Source organism: Juglans regia, chromosome 3 (assembly GCF_001411555.2).
Source record: "Juglans regia cultivar Chandler chromosome 3, Walnut 2.0, whole genome shotgun sequence".
NCBI lineage: Eukaryota > Viridiplantae > Streptophyta > Magnoliopsida > Fagales > Juglandaceae > Juglans > Juglans regia.
The window spans coordinates 23,855,470-23,877,662 of NC_049903.1; the positions used below are offsets into that span (position 1 = coordinate 23,855,470).

Sequence of the window (22,193 nt, forward strand, 5' to 3'; positions counted from 1 at the left end):
TGCTGTTTTTTTTTTTTTTTTACACTCAGTCAGTGGAGTGTGCTGCGGCTGCAGCACACAGTAGGCTGCAATATATATTTTCTGTTTGAAGTATGGGTGACTGCTTCTGTTGTGGGTTGGGGGGGGGAACCAGATGACTAGATGGTGGGTATTCGGAAGGGTACTCACGGAGAGGTTCGGAAGAGCTTACTGAGAACTGAGAAGTCTTTGGTCTTTCCCTTTCTTTTTTTCTACTTCTTTGATTTTATCATTTACGTAATACGTGGAGGGTCTTTGCATATTTTAACTGATCTTTTTTTCCCTTCCATTTATTCAATCCAAATTGATTATTTAACTACGTAATGTTTTGAATGAAATCTCGCCGTTTAAAATTTAAAGAATTACATTAGAATGCACTGTTAGGTCTTATTAGATATATCTGCTTCATTCGCTAATGGATCAATTGAAATTTAAATAGAAAAATATAGCAAAAGTATGCTCACACATAAAAGCCGAATCAAACATGAATATCAAATCCGAAAAAAAAAAAAAAGAACTGGATATAGCATATGTTTTAATAGAAATCTATACTAGAAGAAAGTAATTTCCTTGACTCTGGTTAATGACTCTCAGGAGCTCTTCTTTTGGACCCAATTGGCATCTTTCGGGAAACATGACTCATTTTAGGTTCTCTCTCTCTTGCCTTTTCACCATTTGGTCAAACAGTGAAAGAGCAAAGTAATTTTGCAATGCCTTTTTACTTTCACTGTACGAGTATAGTTTTCTTTTCTTGCCATTAGTAGCAATTTTCATCCAAAATTTTATAAACTCGAACTCAGATCGAACAAACTTGAAAGAATCTAAAAGCAATTTAAATAATTTTATGTATTGTTTTTAATCAACTTTAATTATTCCTGCATGTTATGTGTGACTTTGATTAGTCTAGCTCTAAATTACATTACTGTTATTTATTGGAAGCGTAACAGATAATTCCAATATGAGAAAATCTATTTTGCCGCCCCAATAGTACCATTCAAGTGTACCAATTGATAAATTATTATTATTATTATTATTTTACTTAGTGATTAAAGAAGTGATTTTAAGTATATTGATGTATTTTTTTTAAAATATTTAAATATATTAAAAAAATATGAATAGAAAAATGAAAAAAAAAAAAAGTTACAAAAGCAACTGGCGGTAAGACTCAGGCGGCAGAATAGCACCACTCTTCCGATATATATATATATAGTTCCAGAGTTCAAATCTTGAGAAAACAACAGATGATGCTCCTGGTCTCTGGTGGCAGTGGACTACGAAGAAGAAGCCCGATGGAGGGAGGGTGAGAGGCAGGCATAGACAGACAGACAGACAGACAGCCTGGAAGCATCAGTGAGACATCAACACAACAAAAATGTGGAGCTTTGGCACTAAAAGAATGAATACATTTGACATCCATCACAACAGCCAATTCAATTTACTTCTGTAACTTGTATAGTAAAGAAGCTACCATTGATGCAAGCTTTCTGGCATTTTGGGAAGTTTACACATCCCTGCTACCCGCTGCATAGACATTGGGTGGTTGCAAGTAGCCGCTGAACTAAATCTATTTTGACGAAGACAATGTAATACTCATGCTTGAAAAACTTAGAAACTAGAGTTTGTTCAAGCAACTGAGATAAATCCATTGATGAGAGAATTAGGGCTCCAGAGACGGAATCGAGAATCACAGGTGTAACTTATTCTGTAACTAGAACGGTTGATTTGAGGAGAGCTAGACGATTTTTGGTGAGAATTATCTTTTCTTCTGCTTCTGCTGCTTTTTCTTGAACCCCACGGACAACATCACTGGGAGCTTTCTCCACAAACTGCAGAGAGCAGAAAGAGATCGTAAGAGGTGCACATCATGCTGATAATTAAGAAAGGAAGGTAATATGATGGCTGACCCTGTGCAAAATAAAGTGGTTCACTCCCCAGATTCCACCTCACCATGGCATGGGAAAACTGCCAATCTTCCATCACGAAGATGGTGATGGCTTTCTAGGGGAATTATGACCAATTTCATAACCATGTCCAGTTACAGAAATTATAGGAGAAGAAAGGAAAGGGACATGTAAGTTATTACATCCAATGCGGAGAATAGGAAAAACTATCAATATGAATGCTCGTACAATTCTGGCATTCATTCTAGAATAAATATGGTATAATGGCCAGAGCCCCCAGCTAATATACCTGATGTCAGGATGATATCCAGTGACAATAATATTGGAATGCGTTAGCAATTTATGTGATTTTCCTTAGCAACATCCCTCTTCGTTTCCTTCATTTTTATGAAGAAAGAATTCAATTTAGAAAACAATTTATACGGAAGTGCCTCGCTATACACCACATTTTTCCATATTTGTCTAATACAATTAGTGTAAAAGGATTAACTTTAAAATAGTTAAATAAAGTTAATAGAATCAGTATCCTACAGTACATATCCTTTCTTATAGTACAATATTAGTTTAGTATTTAAACTACTCGCTCGTCCTAGATACCACTGCAGGGGGTTATCAGCTCTCCCGGGTAAAAAAAAAAAAACTTCCTGATTTCCTATTTGAACTTTCAACTTGTTTCAAAAGTTTTCAAAGTATGTAGAGTAAGATATTATATGGTGTGACCAAAGACCTTTGAAAGATCACCAAATAGATATAAAAGCTCACACGGAATGGTCGGTAGGCCAAAGTGTTGCTCATAAATGCCAGATAATTAGTCGTATTCCCTCCACCGTCTTTGCAGTCAGCGGTGGAAACAGATAATTGCCATAGTTCTGTCACTTTCCCCAGGAACAGTAAATGGTGGGGGTTGGAGGAAAGCCAAAAAACTACCCCAAGAAGCCAAGGGCAAACTTGATCGCTTAATGATGGGTAGGCAGTTTCATTCATTGGGTTCTTTTCTTCATGGTGACGGGAGATGCAGAACAATAGGTCTGATTGTATTCAATTATATAACTTCTTTGAGCAGGAAGATTTTGGTTTATCTTCTTTCTTCCTTTCCCCAAGGATAGGGATTTAAAATGATGAAAAAAAAACTAGTGGACTGTTTTGGGAATGCAATAGCACTCTGTGCCTCTGAATTAAATTTTAGTGCTTTGTTAACTAACTAACATGTTTGCAGTAGCTAAAAGCATTGCTGGAAATGCAGAATACTTCGTGCAAATGCAATTAAAGGGCATTGGCAAGAAGTAAATGAGTTCATACATTGGGAGAACTTAGGCGAGCTCTTAGTCCATCATATTCAGTCTGCATCTTGGAAAGACGCTTAGAAAGACGTTCAACTTCCGTAGATATATCGATCATGTCAGTAAGAGGGAGATATGCCTCGAGTCCTTCACCAGATACTAAGTGGACTGATTGCTCTGCATCACCTGAAGTTATATAAAAATTCATTGAAACAACTGGTTCAGCACTTCGTCATCAGAAACCAATTGATAAACATACATAATTGAAGTACAAATCCACTTCTTGGCCAAAAGGTAAAAAGATTTGAAAGGAAACATGCCTGGAGGAATGTTTGTAAAATGAACATTATGAACATCTAGCCGGGATAAAAGCGCTAAAACCTCTTTTTCCTTCTGCATCACACAAATGTATACTTAGAAAGACGTGCTGGACTTCTACCTAAAGTCACACTGCCAAGTGTCCATATATGATTAAAGTAACCTCCATGGACATAGCCAGGTTATTAAACAGTATCAACTGGATGTATCAGATAGCTAACAGACAAGTATGGATGATGTTCCCCAACAAATTTTTTTTCATTTTTCAGCTTTCAACACTAGTATTTTTTTTTACCCCAAAATCATTTTTCCTCTCCAACATAATTTCATCTAATCATTAGTGGATCCCACCACCTTCAGAAGAAAAAGGAAAAGTTTCTACTTTAAGTGGACCCCATCACCTTCACAAACACCAAAAACACACAAAATTCTCAAATTTAGCCACAAAGCAGCAAAATCAGATACAAAAACAACTATGCAGAGACAGATCAAATTCATGACAACATAATTCAGAAAGAAGAGCATAACAAGACTTTCCAGCCTATTAAAGAAAAGATAAATAGAATGTCTGTTTTAACAAACTAAGTTCCACTATATTGAAAGATTTGATTTCATGGACAGGTTATCAACCTGATTCGATCACAAATATGTCAAGACTTTAGGATCATTGGATACTCATATTATGAGTTATGAACCATCAAATGGTGGACTCTTCATGAAGTGCATCATTAACTTTTCTCATTCACCAAAAAATGCACAAGGATCAAGAATAAAGTAGTATTTCTAATTGTTTAGCAGATTACTCTACGATCGAAAACAGTCATGTACGATACCACGAGAGTTATGCAGACGGGGGAATGCAAAATTCTATATACAAATACCGTGGATAGAGAAATGGACAGCACTTACAGATACATATTGTATGACTTCTTCACTTGCAACAATAGATGCAGATATACGCTTCCCTGGATCAACAGAATATTCCGCTCGAGCATTCCGAACTGCTCTAATCTAACAACCATAATGAAGAAAATAGGAATGAAGGTAATGAAATCTTACAAAGAAACAGGTTACATGTGAGGGGTTGAGGGAGAAGGAAGAACATATATACTTACCAACGCTTGTAAATTTTCAAACTTCTTTATTGAGTTGGCATGCCTTGGAAGTGATGTTTGTGGCCAAGGAGACACCATAAGAGCTTCTTTTCGTTGGGGGAGTGCCTGTTCAAACAATTAAAAGAAATAATGAATCCTAGATACAACAACTGTCAAATTGTTACGCTAGAGAGAGATAAAGAGTTGATCGATACATAATTCATAATGGTGATTTCAGGGCTTTGGAGAGAAAAATTGGAAAAGTGAAAAATATGGCATTAGATCAAAAGTGTCCCAATTACAATTTTTTTTATAAGTAAAAATATTATATATATCAATAAGAGTAACCAAGTACACTAGACGTATACAAGAAAACACCTAGCCCATACTAGAGAGCTCCTAATGACCCAAAAAACCCGTGAAAAACTACCCAAAATATACCAAGCCTGAATTGGAATAAAACACACCTCCCCAACCCCAACCCCAACCCCAACCCCTTGTTTCCCATAAGACTAATACTCCACCCAAAACTCCCTCTACGAGAAAGTCTTCATAATGCCCTCCCTTTAGTCTTCTCTCAACTTGGGTTACCACCCTTGGCATAGTAGTTGATTGCCCAAGCTTTAACTCCCTGCTTTGCTTAAAACTTGATTTGGTTTCAAGTGAGTGGCTCGCCTTAATCGCAGTGAGTAGTGCTTTAAATTGGTCTTCACATCCTCCATGTGAGAGCCCCACGATATGTTGAATCTCTTTAACCTTATATAGAACCTAATCCGATGGTGAACCCGCTATATTGTTTATCGAAGGAAGAAAAACCAGGGGAACAACATTATCCCCAGACACAGTACTTAACTGCACTCCCGACCCTAGACATTCCACCCAACAAGGCACCAACGACAAATCCATAATTTCCTCTCCGCCATATCCTGCATTCAAATCTCGAACCTCCTCAACAGCTATTTGGTTGCTGCCCATTGTTGTTGTCACCATTAAAGGTTCCTCCCCTCCATCGACGAGGACATTGCTTGTGTGTGCTCCACCCCCCTGACGATCCTTTCTATGCCACTTTGTTAGACCCTACTGCTCCCTTAGGAGGCATAGAGTAGGTAGGGGAAGCACTACATTGTGTTGCCCCATTTTCATCTTCTAAAAGAGGCTCGTCAGCTTCTTCAAAAGTACTCAAGACTCTGGAAGGACCCCCCATCCTCAACTGAAAGTGAACCCTGGAAAAAAGTATCAACCCCATTAGTAACTAGTAACTAAGGGCAATCAGACGACAAGCTACCGATGTCTTGAGTAACACCAGCGTGAACAGGGATGCCGGCGTCCAACGAAGCTATCTGTGACGGTGTCGAAACACCCTTTGCCAGCACACTTGAGCTTTGACAGCCCACAAGACCCCCTCCACTTCTCCCACTGTCACTTGACAGCCTGTCTCCTACAAGTGTCGTACCCTTTCCTTCTGCAGCGGAGCTATTCTCGGCTGGGCTACCCACCAGTGACCTCGACACCGAAGCGTACAAGGCATCTTTGACCGAGGAAGGCCTTCCCCCACTGTCTTTCCATCAACAAGCTCCCCTCTATTTGCATGCTTCAGAATAGCAGCTTTGGACCCAGTAACGCTTTGAATGGACAGCAAAAAAATTTTCCATCCAATGTCATTTGCGCCTTCCAGAATCACCAATAAACCTTTCCTCCTTCCATTCCGGAATTCTGAGAGTTGCAAAAAGCTACCCCTTTGTGTTAATATGATGTTGAATAATGAGAACTCCATTACCCATCTTTAGCTCCCTAAAGAACCCTTCGTGATAGCTGAGTTCTAAACAATCCTTTATTCCCTTAGCCACCCAAGAAGCTGCCGTCCCACCTAGACACATGAACTTAGCCATCCTTTTACTACGTTCAGAGATGTGAAAGCTATTTCTTTCCTCTTTCGTAAAAACGAAAGTTTTCGATTCCACCTTCAACCACCTCTCACCTTCCATCTGAGACAAATCCACATCGCACATCGTCATCGTTTGATCCCAAGATCATCTCTCTTCGTCATCTCAAGGAAAATATGTTATACAAAAAAAAGCATATCAGAATAGGAGATCTTTGCCAACGAAAATAGAGTGCAGATCAAAATCCCGATCGCTGGAGGGGGACTGACATCAGGGGCCCCTCAATGGAGGCACAAGTTCGGCAGTCGATGTCTCCTCTGAGAAAGCTAGAGAGAGAAGCGTGTGAAAGTCTAGGTCGCCGGAGGGAGGACCTATGCTAGACGGCCCTCCGCGAAGTCACAGGGGCACGTCGGCCTTGTTTGTGCAGATGGTGAGGTGTCAGTCGCCGGTCTAGGGTGGGTGAAAGGTGGCGGTGGGTTTGGGTGGCTTAGGGTTTTCTCAGAGACCTCCTCGATAAAAAATCCCCTTATACAATTTTAATATATACATATATATACATTTTAGGTTACATTTGGCATTTATACCCTAATTGAGCACAGTTATTACAATTATATATCCTCTCACTATCCTCTCACTATCCTATCCCTCAGCGGGCTATGAAATAAGGACTTAGTAAACCCATCTACAAGTTACTCCTCAGACTTCACAAACAGAGCAGAAATATCACCACTCATTGAAGTTTGTTCCTTAAGCTTAGTATCCTATTTTTTTAATAAGTAATGAAAGATTTTATTGAAGAAAACAATAGGGATAGCCAATATACACTGGATATAAACAAGAGTGACACCTAAGCATGATTGAAAACGGATGCAAGAAAATCTTGGACATTTAGTCCATTAAAATATATTGCGATTGACCATTGAAATAAAGTGTAAAGAAAAGAATAAAAATATAAGCATATTCATTGTCTGCTCGTGATCTTTGAAGCTTCTATCATTCCTTTCCTTCTAGAGGCTGTGGCACCACAATAGACAAATAGGAGCAACCTTTCATACAACTATGATTTGTGGACTTCCATGTAAGCCCTTCCAATTCACTAGGAAGTCAATTGACCTTCTAGGCATCATCCATGCTAATCCCACAATTAAAGAAATCATTTCATAGGGGCCTAGCTACCTTGTAGAGTAGAAGTAGGTGATTGGTGGTCTCCCATTCCTTTTGCATATACAACACCAATCCATCACAACGATCCGGCGTTTCCTTAAGTTGTCTATGGTGAGAATCTTACCTAAGAAAGCTGTCCATACAAAAAAAGAAACTGCTTTTTGGGGCACCTTAGTTTTCCAAATACTGCTCCAAGGAAATGAATTAGTATCTTGACTAGTAAGGGCCCAATAGAATGAAGGGACGATGATCTTCCATTTTTTTGAGGGGCTCCAGAAAATGTTGTCCACATCTCCCATTCTCACTCTAGTACAGTACAATAGATATAAAACAGGGTGAATGCATCAATTTCCCATTCTTGTGAATGCTTTAACAACCCCACCTGATGTGATCTTTTCACCTCATTAGAGCACCATCCACCCAAGTCCCACCAAACTTTGAGTCCATTAAAATATTCCACAAAGCCTACCTTTCTTGTTGATATCACCATACCACTTCCTCAACAGAGTTTGGTTGAAAACCAGTAAGTTAGGAACTTCCAACCCTCCCCCTAACTGAATTTGAACTCCTCATTCATTTTTTTTATAGGTAAAAGTAAAATTTTATTGAAATAAAGATATTGTCAAAGTACACCGGAAGTATACAAGGACCATGCCTAATAACATCTAGGTACTAGTGAGAGATACAAGCAGGTCATGAAAATTATCCATATTACAACTAATGGCCAAAGCCCAAGAAAGTAAAGTATTGTAGAAGAATCGCTTCAGCTCATCCAAAGAACGCTCCATGTCTTCAAAGCACCTCTTATTTCTCTCTAGCCACAAGCACCACATAATGCAGTAAAGGATCATTCTCCATATAGCAGCTATTTGTGCATTCCCCCTAATTCCGGTCCAACACCCCAGAATATCCCTAACTCTTCTGGGCATGACCCAAGCCACCCCTGCCCTATTAAGAATCTCATTCCATAAACACCTGGCCATCTCACAATGTAATAAGAGATGATCCACTGATTCCCCATCACTCTTGCACAAAAAACACCAATCTGTTATGAAAAGACCACATTTTCTCAGATTATCCGACGTGAGGATCCGCCTAAGAGATGCAGTCCATACAAAGAAAGCGATCTTAGAAGGTACTTTACATTGCCATATAGCCTTCCAAAGAAAATTATGATCATTAGATAATCCCAAGACAGCATTGTAGAAAGAGTGCACAAAAAATTTGTTATTTCCATTCAAATACCAAATCATCCTATCCTCTATCTCACTGCCCATCGATATTGCATATAACGAGTCCAAGAAATCAGCAAGCATATCCAACTCCCAATCATGAGCAGCTCTTGAGAAACTTACATTCCAATGGACAGCACCATTAGATATTACCACTAAGTCAGCCATGGCAGCCTCTTTGTCGCAAGAAATCTGGTAGAGAGTGGGAAACACCTGCTTTAAGACCCTTTCACCTCACCAGACATCATGCCAAAAATAAACTCTATTACCTCTTCCAATAGCAAATCTATAACACTTGGAGAATCTTCCCCATCCAACTCTAATGTTTTTCCACAAGCCCACACCATGTGTCCCTCTAACTTCCTTAGAACACCATCCCCACATCATACTCCCATACTTAGCATCTATGACTTCTCACCATAAACCCTCCTCTTTCTTATGGTATCTTCACAACCATTTCCCCAAAAGTGCTTTATTGAAGACCCTCACATTGAGCACCCCAACCCACCACATGGAATTGGTGAGCAAACTTTATCCCAACCCGCAAGATGGAACTTAATTTCTTCCCCCATGCCTCCCCATAGAAAGTTGTGAAAAATTTTCTCCATACAAGAAGCCATACTTGCAGGTAATGGAAAAAGGGATAAGAAATATAGGTAGAGAGGTTTGATAGAGTGCTCTTGATCAGAGTTAATCGACCACCTTTGGACAAATATAGCCGTTTCCACCCAACCAATCTTCTTTCAATTCTTTCAAACACACCATCCCAAATGGTTTTTGTCTTGAAAGTAGCCCCCAACAGGAGCCATGATATTTCAAAGGCGTCGAAGCAACCTTGCAACCCAAGATATTCTCCAAGTCCTGGATATTATGTACACCACCCACAGGAACCATTTCAGACTTTGAGAGATTTACCTTCAAGCCTGAAACCGCTTCGAAGCAAAGTAATACAGCCCTCAAGTATTGCAAATAATCATTGTGCAGCTCGCAAAACAAAAGTGTGTCATCAGCAAAGAGAATGTGAGATATAGTAACCCCACCCACTGAAAATCCAGCAAGTAAACCTCCATTCATTGCCACTCTCAACATTCGACTTAGTGCTTCCATAACAACAACAAATAGCAAAGGGGAAAGAGGATCCCCTTGCCATAGTCCCCTAGAGCTGAAGAATCCTTCCGGTGCTCCATTCACCAAAACCGAGTAACGAACCATATATATACAATGCCTAATCCATGATATCCATTGATCCCCAAATCCACACCTCCCAAGTAAATAGCACAAAAAATCCCAATTAACATGGTCATAAGCCTTTTCTATGTCTAACTTGCACAAAAGCCCAGGTATGCCCTCCTTGATTTTACAAGGACAAGATATATTTTCTTCGGGCTTCTCATGTACTAAATTCCTAGTAGTCTCTTGCCCTCTAGAAACACTTAAAAAGACTTGGTCTAAAGGCTTCTTATCTACTGAATTCCCATTGGGCATCAGGTCATTGCACTATGAACTTAACTCATTGCATGTGAATATTTGGGTTGCCACTACTAGGAGATGGCTCAAGTGGCAAGGGCTTTACTCTGGGGGAATGTGCACCCCACAAGTATAAGGTTCAAACCCTTAAGTACAAACAATTTCTAGGGGCCACATACCATTGGTAAAAACAATGTCATGGTATTGCGGTTTACAAAATTATTCTGTTTTTTTCCCTTCGTATTTCCATCATTCTGAGAGATAAATGCAATTTTTAAGCCTTTTATTGGAAGTCCCTGCATTTTAAAGTTTACACTCCACACGAGCTAGACACTTCTGGAACTCTAACACACCAGTACCAATACTGAAATTATACCTGCCACCATACTGACATCCATGTAATACGGGTTACAATACCTCAATAGTTATTCAACTCGACTACCGTTTGGGAGATCCAACAAAGCAAAAATTATTATATTTTAAAAGAGGTAAACATTAAAGAATCACCAAACTATGTACAGTTCAATGCAGGGGCTGAAATACTAGAGAACTGAATAACCTGCCATAGTTCCTCAGTAACGAAAGGCATGAAAGGATGCAGCAACTTTAGTATGTTTTCAAAAACATACAACAGGACTGCCTGTGCCACTGATGCAACAGAATCACCTTCGGAGGAATAAAGGCGAGCTTTACTGGCCTCAATATACCTGAGGAAGGGCAAAAGTGAATAATTGGTCAAAATGAAAAGTTCCAAATGCCAGTCATGCAATACAATTTAGTAAGCTGCATAGCATCGTTGATAATAGAAGGTCAGCAAATTTCAGAGATTGTATGTACTACTCAACAAGTACTCCTTGCAATGTCTTAATGTTTTTTTTTTTTTTTTTTATAGGTAAAAGTAAAATTTTATCGAAATAAAGACATTGCCAAAGTACACTGGAAGTATACAAGGAGCATGCCTAATTACATCTAGGTACTAGTAAGAGATACAAGCAGCTCGTGAAAATTGTCCGTATTACAAATAATGGCCGAAGTCCAGTAAAGTATTGTAGAAGAATCACTTCAGCTCATCCAAAGAACACTCCAGAAATGGGATTTTATTTTCAAATACATATCCAGAAATGGGAGATTGGTAGGCCAGGTCTAGTTCTCAAAACATTGGGCACGATAAATAAGTCTAAAGAATCTAGGTTAAGCATTTCCTGTATAATAAATATCTTTCCAAATGGCATAGGGAATATTTTTAAATAAAGTAAATATTCTATGCACCGCATTTGTGGATTTTCAAATAAGAGACAGAATACATTCGTTGCCAGATTGCTGAGGTGTATTTCCAAAAACTTGAGAATCCCAATTCCTTTTTGTTATGCAATAGTGGGATACAACTTATGATAAGTGGGATGCAGAAAATTTGACAATTATGTATTAGTTATTGTATTCTATGCTACAAAAGATTAATCAGGATTATATTTCTCCAGATAGCATCGAAGATTTGGGATGCAGCTACTCATACATGAAAATCGGGAATGAATCACAAGTCTATGACTTGAGGAGACAAATATGTGGGATGGTCGGTAGCCACCTATTTTCACAAGCTTCAGGATTTATGATAGGAATTGAATCATTATCAAAGTCTCCAAACTAAGTGTTCCAGATGCTTGAAGATTAAAACAATGAAAGAATAGGAGCGGATTTATTAGTTCTTAGGGAGTTTGAATTCTTAATATGAACCAGCTCATGTTTATAATTTGGACAAGTAGCCCCTTCCTACTCAAAGTGAGGTATTTGCGTATCTCCAGAATGAGGAGAGTTGTAGTACCAGGCTAGGCTCCATTTGACAAGAACAATCTGCCCTAGTTAGTGGACCTCAAAGGAATAGGAAAGGAGATTACCAAAGTGGGATGGTGACAACATGACATGAGATACCTTTTTTCTCATCAGTAAATAATAATTTTATTAAATTAGGCGAAGCCAAGTACACGGAACATATACAAGAGCAACACCACCTATGCATGAGTGTCTAAAGATACAAGGAAATCATGTAAGTTCATGCCATTAAAGTCTGTTACAATCGACCAATGGAATAGAGCATGAAAAAATAAAGTTCTAATCTCATCCATTGTCCGTTCACGAATCTCAAAACTTCGACCATTCCTTTCCACCACATAGCTGCAATTTGAGTGCTACCTCAGATGCCTTGCCAGCTGGCCAAAAAATCCAAAACCCTTCGTGGCATCACCCAATCTGATTCTCTCAACCCCACCCCCCCCCCCCCCCCCCCAAAAAAAAAAAAATCTGATTCTCTCACACACACCCCCTAGCTGTTTCTCTCACGCGCATCTCTCTGTGTGTGTTTGATAATCTATTTCTGTCTCTATTTTCTGTTTCCCTCTCAGTTCTTGTTTTGCAATGTAATAATCTCCACCCACAGCCACTGCTCCATGCCGTTTTGTCACCAGTTCGACAATATTAGGTAAATTATTCTCCCTCATAAGGAGTATATTTAATGAATTTCGAAAATGAGATTTGCTAAGATTTAGGTTAGGTTTGGATAGTGAGTTGAGTTGAGTTGAGATGAGATGAAAGATGAAATTTGAATAAAATATTGTTAAAAAATTATTTTTTAATATTATTATTGTTTTGGGATTTGAAAAAGTTGAATTTTTTATTGTATTTATGTGGGAATTTGTGAAAAATATAATGATGAGATGAGATGGATTGAGAGCGTTTCTCAATCGAAACTGAGCCTTAGTGTTTTGAATTGTTGAGAACATATACTTAGTTAATTATGTTGTTGGGGGTGTTGAAGATGAATTTAATACCCAAGTGTTAGTGGCGGGTGTGTATAGTTCGGGGATGGTGAAATTTTGGAAGATTGAATCTTTGATCAGTCTTTTTTGAATGTGCCTAGATCTTTTCAATCTGTCTAAGTTTCATCTAGACTTACTTTAGGGTAAATTAGCAAGTCCCAAGTTTGGGTATTAGCTAGAATTTATCCACATTTATGTCATGGTTATATGGTTGAGTTCAGACCTTAATTACGTTGAAATAATAAGGGAATAGAGGCCAGTATATGTGCTGTCCAGCATCATGTTTACAATTTAGAAATTTGGGTTTATCAAATTTGAGGATAATCTTTTTGGGCAAGTCTAAATTCATTTTATTAAGGATTGAGGGGAACTTTAGAGTTAAATGAGATCATTTTTTAGTGTTGAAGTTGACGGATTGTAATGGCCATGAAATAGGTTCCAAGTGATCGTTGGCAAAGGAATATCGTGTGATTATTTTGACTAGAAATCGAGGTATGTGGCTCTGTAATGGGGTTTTGCTAAAAGAACTGGTTGGTTTTGTTTGGAATGGTTCACTTTGGTATTATATTTCAAACATATGTAAATTTTGGATTTGTGCACATTTTTATGGTAGTTGGGCACTACTTGTGGGAATTGTGCAAATTTAGTAATGGTTGGAATGCTTGAGAAATGCTATGTCGCTTATTAAATTTTGAAAGTTAAATGTGAGCATGCTATTTATTCTTGAGCCATATGAATGTCTTTGTGACATGTTTGATGTCTCTCATGGGGTAATATCTTCATGGCATAATATCTTTGTGGTATATTGATGCCCCTCGCGGCATGATGTCTTCATGCTATATTGGTGATTTCCCTGTTATCATGTGGCCTTGAATATGACATTTGGCTGAACATGTTGGATAAGATAAAATTGTATTGCTCACATTATATTTTTATTGGGAACTTATTCACTCTCTCATAGTCAAGAAAATTGCCAACTCCCACACCCCCATTAAATTGCTACTTACTGAGCACATGGCAGCTCACTTCTTCATTTCACATCTTTCTCAGAGTTGTAAAAAGTCTCTCCTTTTGAGGTGATAGCTTTTGAGCCAAAGACTCTAGCGTGGACTTGGTTTAGTCAATTGAGGTTGGAAGTTCTAGGGCTTGATGGTTTTGTTGCTTGAAGATGGTTTTGGTACTCACCCATTTCTTTTTTCCTCTTCTTTTTTTTTTTTTTCTCGGGGTGTCTCTTTTGTACTAACCTCATGTACTAGTGTGGATCTGTGGATTTCTCTCTGTACACTTTCTCTCCGTACACCTACGAAAATTAGTTATTTTGTTTTCTCTTCGTTCCGTCGACTATGTTGCTACGTTTTCGATCATAGTAGCACAACGGTGGTATCTAGATGGGGTTTATAAGAGAGCTTGTGATTGAATCAAAGTTATTTTCGCTCGTGAAGGAAGGATGTTTGCTACATATCATAGAGAGAGGTTGGAAGATTAAGCATGAGTTACTGCTGGGTTTTTCCACAGTGCAATGGCTGGGGAGAGCACTGGAGGATTGTTTGAAAGGAGATAAAAAGGAGTTTTATGCGACAACTAGGGAGGGATATCATAGTTTTATAGCACAACGGTGTTTGAATAGCTGTGGTCGATATATGTCGGTAGTAGAATATACTGAGGGAGGAAGGCGAAGCTTTATCTTTATACCTAAGGAGAAGGGGGAGAGGGGATGGAGGAGACTGAGGGAGGCACTGCAAGAGTGTTTACAGGAAGGGAGAAACATGGATGGGTCTCGTGGAGGAGCACAGTTGAGGCCAATGGTGGAAAAGCTCCAACCAAATACTCGGTCCTACAAGGAGGTGCTCATGCTGGTGGTGTCTCACCATGAACCGCGAGTAGGAGACGGCAGTGGTAGGTTTGAAAATGGGTACACTGCAGGAAATATGCATCAAGCCCCTCATTTTGCTTTACAGAAATGGGGCATTGGCAAGGAAGGTGTCAGCATGGAGGAGATTGATGTACGCAGTACGTTGTTGGAGATGCAGGAACAATTGTGGAAGCTGCAGGATGAAGTGAGAAAAGTGATGCTATGTGTCGAGGGTAATAAGGAAAAGGAAAGGGAACAAGAAAGTACAAGGGAGATGGGCTGGGCTTAGGTGATTGGAGGCCCATAAAGGTTTCATATAAACATCAGAATAAAGAGGTGGCCTTGAAGCTTGCTGGACCAAGCAAGGGTGGTGAAGCTCGAAGGGTCGGCCAGTTTGGAGAGATCACGAGTGTCAGCCCATGGGGAGTAGTCAAGTGGGCCCACAAGTTGGGCCTCAGCCCATGGGGCAGCATGACGGTAGAACCCAACCCATATGGAGAGAATGCAAAGGGGCTCCATCCAACGACGCAAAGGGGCCTGTCGGGGAGGGTGAAAAGTTTTTTGCAGAAGAGACACAAGGTTTGTCGATGGAATTCAGAGTGGGTGAGCCTATCCTGCTGAATTATATGTTATCAATTCAATCAGGTGTTTCAAACTGACTAATTCACAAGGTGAAGGAATTACAACAATGTGTGGGGATGGAGTGTGAAGAATAGTTTATGGCTCTGCTTACCACCATTGAAGTGGGGCACCAACAACACAGGAAAAATGGTTAAAACAAACAGTGAAAACTGAAGAGGTTAACATGGTGGATGAATTATGAGGGTAGTTCCAGCAAGGACAGGTCAAAAGGGAAGGGGCTAGCCTCCCCCCAATGAAACCCAAAATTGTATCGAGGAATGTCCACGAGCTCAACAAGGCCAATAAGCGTCTCCAAATAAGAAACTTGTTTCATGAGTGGAACGCGGACATTGTTTGTTTACAGGAGACAAAACTGAAATTAATTACTACAATAATTGTGCAACGTTTGTGGAGTTTTATACACGTGGAGGGTGTATTTGGCTTTTAATGGGACGTCAGGAGGTGTTTTGGTGATGTGGGATAGACGGGTGATGGAGAAAATGGAGGAATTTATAGGGGCACTCACGGTAGCATGCGAGTGTGACAGATAACTTTTTGTGGACTTTTGCAGGCGTATAGGACCAAACTTAGACACCAACAAAAGAATATTGTGGGAAGAATTAGCTGGAGTACATAGCTGTTGGGACCTTACATGGTGTATTGGTGGAGATTTTAATGTCATAAGATTCCCAAGTGAATGTTTTGGAAATAGAAGAGTGCGGCCAGCAATGACAGAATTCTCAGAGTGCATCTTTGATTTGAACTTAATGGATCTGCCACTTGTGGAGGGTTCTTTCACGTGGTCTAATATTCAGACGTAGTCTCGACTGAATAGATTCTTAAAGTTGAATACAAATATTATAAAGTTAAAAAATTATTTGAATATAATTTTTTAATATAATTTTTATTTTGAAATTTGTAAAAGTTGTATTAATTTTTTTGTTTTGTTTTAAGTTTGTAAAAATTGTATTGATTTTTGTTTCTAAATAATGATTAGGTAATAATTAAATCAAAAAGTTGAAAACTTGAAATTGAAAAGTGTTTTGTGTTTGAATTATGTTTGGGAATGAAATTATGAGAAGTTTTGAGAATTTTGAGAATTCTCATGTTTGCCAAACATCCACTTAGTCATGGTGATATGCTCCCTCAAGGTTCAAGATTTGAACTAAACCATTTCTAGGGGCCACGTCCCTTCGGTGAAAGCCGATGATTTACCTTATTTGTGTGATGGGGACATGTTACATTAGTTTTGGGTTTAAACAGGTAAAAGACATGTTGCATTTGCAGTCTCCGAAATCCCTTATCATAAAAAAAAGGTATCTGAAGTAATTTGCTTCACCTGATACGTCAAGGAAATGTATGTTCATCTGTCATTTTTGCAGTATATAACTTCCTTGGTCATCAAAAAAGTATGTACCCCATGCTTAACGCTCAAGACCAAACAGGATTTTGTTTAGTTTTCAAGCACTTAAAGCATATTTAATACATCTGGACTTCAGCCTTACTATCTATCGTTGGAGAAACCTAAGCTTTGCGTCTAACCAGTAAATTAATCTACCCTCCAGAAGGCAACTGTATAACGATAGAATATAAAGATATATTCTCCAATGAAAAACAACTTCATCAAATGTAACATACCAATCAGCAAAATCACCCCAAAAGAAATCATAGGTTTCTCTTCCAACGTCTCCGAAGAAATATTTGTCATAACTTGCAGTGGCCATGTCAATAAGCAAATGAAGTTTTGAGACCTGAAAACAAGACAAAGTAAAATGGTAACTACCCGGGCTATACTGAATAATATAGAAAGGAATGTTAACAGTTATCTTACCACCCAACATTCTGGCAATGGTAGCTCAACAAGAGACTTCTCTCTGTCAAACTAAACAAAAAAATAATAATGATAACAACAATAACAATAATAACAACAATAATTCTGTATTGGCTACCTTCCCAAATAAATGCTAAAACTACATCTAGAAAAAAATGAAATGCAATCTTAACAAATAAAATTAATGATGAGATGATGTTCATGAGTAAATGCAAAAATTTATGTTCTCAATACTTTTAAGTTCATCAACTTCCAAATGTAAGCTCTCGTAGATGATCAAAGTTTTTGATGAACCATTCATGGAGGACAGTCCCTATATCATCCTTGCTTCATCTGGAAATGGTGTGGTGTATGATTGAGTGAAAAAGTTTTGGTTACTTGGATGGGTGATTGTCTTAAACCCTGCATAGTACATTGAGAAGCAAATTGAGAACACAGGATGGAGCGTAGGCTGATCCTGGTAATCTATTGGGCTACCCACTTCTATACAATGTAATAAGTAGAAAATTTATAATCGGGAGGCACCATGCAAGATTGGCACCAACGCTACCCATCAAGAGAAGAAGAAGCTCTTTCTCTCCCCGAAAAGTTACCTTTGTTAATGACCAACAGGTGTTTCCGTATATGAAATACACCTACCTGTGTACTTGGGCTATGCCTATCTTTCATTCATATCAATGAAATTTACTTCTTACTTATCAAAAAAAATGAAATACACCTAACCGGAAAAAAGATAAGAGCAAATGAATCCTGAAAGCTAGAAATGGAAGAACCAAAATGAACAATCATCCAATGATACAAGGTTGTAAAAAGGAAATCTTTGACTTCCGCCACCGTCTTGTCCCTATTCTCAAAAAACCAATCATTTTTCCTCAACATACACCACAATAGACAAGACCAGACCATCTTTGACGAAGCTTTGTTCTAGAAACAGCTAAACTAGTCCTTCCAACACTCTAAAACATCTATCAACGACGCATAACCAAAGCTAACCCAAACAACCCAAGTATAGCATTACACAAAACACCATGCACTTCAAATTGCACAACAGATTATTAAAAAAACAAAACCCCTCCCATTATGCCTATACATGTAATACCAATCCATCAAAATAAAAATCATCTTCCATTCGTTACCAAAGGGGAGAATCTTCCCTAAAATAGTTGTCTAAACATAGAAGGCCACTCTCAAAAGGGGCCTTACTTCATCACATGATTCTTCCCATGGGAATGAGATGGTATTATGGGAAGGTAATACATTATAGAATGCACTTTCCATGATGGTCTCAATGTTTTCACTTCCTTTGGTTATTTGAAGCAAAAATATATCCTATTTCGATAGGTAACTTAAAGCCAAGATATGAGCCTATTTGTCACCAGATTTTCAATGGTGCACAACTTCCATCACAATCCTATGTGTGCTCCAAATTTCAACATGCCACACATCTAGACATGAGTCTTGGTTGAGCTCTGATCAACGTGGTGAGAGGTCTGACTTAATTGACTCTTTTATAGGATTCCCACTGCTCCCCCCTAAAGGCCGTAGTGGCTGAGGTGTGGGAGCCATGACAAGTAGTGGTCAAGCTTGAGGTGTGAATCTCATAAATGCCCTCATTATGGTAATAATAACCATTCAGTTGAATGTTGTTGGGATTTGCATGGTAGATCATCTTGGTCGACCAATCAGGCTACTTAAGTTATATAATGCATCTTTAAAAAAATGAAATTTGTTTGGCCGTGAGAGGGTCTTCTCCTTTTAGAGGGTGAGGTTTAGTCTTTGCGAGAGCATTGGTGGTCCCTGCACTGAGGGTGTGGGGGGCAATGGAGACTGAGCTGGAGAAGATGTGGAAAAGTTTTTCGTTATCCGATCAAGAAAGAGCAGAGGTGGAGATCCCACAGGATGAAGTTAATAAAGAAGCGGGTAAAGGGAAGTTATGTATCATGGTTCTGATCATCTCTGAGAGAATGGTCAACAAAGAAGCTTTTCGATTAACAATGGTAAAAGTGCGGAGCACGATGGGTTGGGTACAATTTAAAGAGATGGGTCTAAATAAATTCTTGGTTGAATTTCAATTCCAACAGGACAAACGGAAGGTACTTCTGAGTAGGCCCTAGACCTTTGATAGGTTCTTGGTATGCATGGAAGACCTTGAAGGGACCCTAGTGGAAGAAGATTCTTCCTTCTCCTCTGAGGTTTTCTGGATCCAAATTCACAACATGCCTTTGGTGAGTATGACTCATGAAATAGGAAGGCAAGTAGGGTTTGGGGTTGGGAGTGTTCTTCAGCTGGACACTAATGAGACTGGTAATGCATGGGGTCCATTTTTACGTTTGAAAGTGAAGATCGATATTACAAGGCCTCTATGCAAAGGGAGGCTGCTGAAGCTGGATGATAAGCAGGTTTGGTTGCCTATAAAATATGAACGTCTCCCCTCATTTTGTTTTCAGTGTGGTACCATAAAGCATAAGGAAGGAGGTTGCTCAAAAGGATCATGAGGAACATATGGTAAGCCAAGCAATGAGTTTGGTCCTTGGCTCCGTGCTAATCCTCCAAAGGCCAGCAGCACAACCACAAAAAGATACGAAGGAGGTGGCCGGAGCTATGAGCAACCAGCCCGGCAGCAGGAAAAGGTAGAGGAGGAAGGCCATGCTGTTGACCATAATCAGACCTCTAAATTTCAGGATCTTGCTGCAGGCGCCCATACCTTTTTGGTTCCCAAAAAGGAGGATCAACAGGAAAGGCAAGTTGACCTACCGAAAGTAGCAAGTCTCGAGGAAACCTCAAAGGAGTTGCCTACGGTTCCTAAAGTTCAAACAGGAACTACTGACACAACTTTGAAATCAGTTGTCAAGGGGTGTGGGTCCTCGGAAGCCCATGCAGATGTGGTGATGTTACATGCCAGCCACATAGAAGTCTTTCCAAAAGCGGCCAAGGGCCCCTCATTAGCATCCCAGGTTAACTCTCTAAACCAGTTCATGTCCCAAAAGATTAATCAACTGGTACAAGTCAAGAAGAACCCCCATTGGAAGAGGCGAGCAAGGGCTCACAATTTTGGCCCTGCTGATAACAGCCAGGACCTTTCTCAAAAGGCCCACCTGTTAACACCCCTAAAGAGGAACTCTGTTGCTGTTCAAGCTGAAGAATGGTCTTCAGATGCAAATAAAAAACAGAAACTTAATCTACCATGTTTTGGTGAGATTAAGGAAGATTTGTTGGTGGTGGCTGCTGGACAGCACCACCAACAGCCATGAATTGCATAAGCTAGAACTGCCGAGGGTTTGGGAACCCCTGGACAGTTCACGAACTTCACCTCTTGGTGAAGACAAAGTCCCCAAGTCTCATTTTCCTAATGGAGACTAAGTGTTCCAGGTCCAAAATGGAGAAAGTTAAGCAAAAACTAGGTATGAAAAATTGTTTTGTGGTTGACAGCAAGGGGGCTAGTGGTGGCCTGGCATTACTTTGGAAGGATGATTTGGTCGTGTCACTGAAAAATTACTCTCATTTCCATATCTCTATCAAGCTCAAGATTAGAGGTAATATTGGGGCATGGCTTATGACAGGCTTTTATGGCCATCCTTTGACAGCCAAGAGAAGCAGCAGTTGGAACTTACTAAAGGCATTGAAACCTACGGATAATGCTCCATGGTTTTGTGTTGGGGACTATAATGAAATCATGCATAATGGTGAAAACTATGGTGGTAGAATGAGACCTAATTCCCAGATGGAAGCTTTTAGACTATCCCTAGCTTTGAACGGGCTGAGTGATCTAGGCTACACAGGAGATAAATACATATGGTGCAATAACAGGCAGGGTCCTCAATTCACTAAGGAAAGATTGGATAGGGCGTGTGCTAATGATAAATGGCTAGAGATGTTCCCAGATACAATGGTGAGTACAGAAGCTGTCCAAAGGTCAGACCACAGGCCTCTTATTATAACCATTGCCTCTAGAAACCAGTTCTTTACAAGAGAAGAAAGGCCATTTCGATATGAGGTCTGTTGGGCAGTTAGAGAGGAATGCAGCAAGATAGTAGAAGAGGCATGGAAAGAAAGTAGCTTGGCACAAAACAAACTAGACCAGGCTGTTACAAGTCTGTCCAGATGCCAAGATAAACTCAAAAAATGGGGTATAGCAATAGCAAAGGGCTTAAGGAAGGAACAACAAGCCAAGAGACAACAACTTTCTGACCTACAGAAGGCGTTTCTAGGGATCTAGCAGAGGAAATAAGGGCAAAGAAACAAGAATTAGACATGATGCTTGAGGAGGAAGACAAAAAATGGAGACAAAGGGCAAAACAGAAATGGTTGAGGGAAGGGAACAGGAACACTAAGGGCAGGTTTGGTAACCAAAACAAAACACAAAATTCTCATCTCATCTCATCTCATCATTACACCTTTTTCAAATCTCGATACAAAATATAATAAACAATTCAACTTTTTCAAATCCCAATACACCTTTTTCAAATTCCAAAACAATAATTATATTAAAACATAATATTTTAAACTTCAAAACAAAACACAAAATTCTCATCTCACCTCCCAAACCTGCCCTAAATTCTTCCACCAATGTGCTACCCATAGAAGGAAAAGAAACTTCATTAGGAAAATTTCAGATCGAGATGGTGAAGAGGCAGTAACAAAGGAGGAGATCAGTGCTAAATTTCAAAAATTCTTCAGGGGTCTTTTTAACACATCCAGTCCTGAAAACATTCCCCTATGCCT

General features: G+C 39.3%; 1 protein-coding gene across 2 annotated transcripts in view; it reads right to left on the minus strand.

Moving 5' to 3' along the window:
• Positions 1-1,193: 1,193 nt before the first annotated feature.
• Positions 1,194-22,193, minus strand: part of LOC109000863 (valine--tRNA ligase, chloroplastic/mitochondrial 2) — a 52,250-nt gene continuing 31,250 nt past the window's right edge. Inside the window, exons 11-19 of one of the 2 annotated variants that reach the window (XR_004801148.1) lie at positions 17,472-17,522; positions 17,279-17,391; positions 10,917-11,064; positions 4,633-4,737; positions 4,427-4,528; positions 3,520-3,592; positions 3,219-3,385; positions 1,487-1,844; positions 1,194-1,356 (exon numbers count right to left, since the gene is read on the minus strand). Coding sequence is in view for 1 of the 2 variants with exons in the window: in XM_035688470.1 (XP_035544363.1) it covers positions 1,716-1,844; positions 3,219-3,385; positions 3,520-3,592; positions 4,427-4,528; positions 4,633-4,737; positions 10,917-11,064; positions 17,279-17,391; positions 17,472-17,522 (888 nt within the window). In the remaining variant the exon portion in view is untranslated. Of the gene's footprint in view, positions 1,845-3,218; positions 3,386-3,519; positions 3,593-4,426; positions 4,529-4,632; positions 4,738-10,916; positions 11,065-17,278; positions 17,392-17,471; positions 17,523-22,193 lie in introns of both variants that reach the window. The other variant, XM_035688470.1, reaches the window with a different exon arrangement.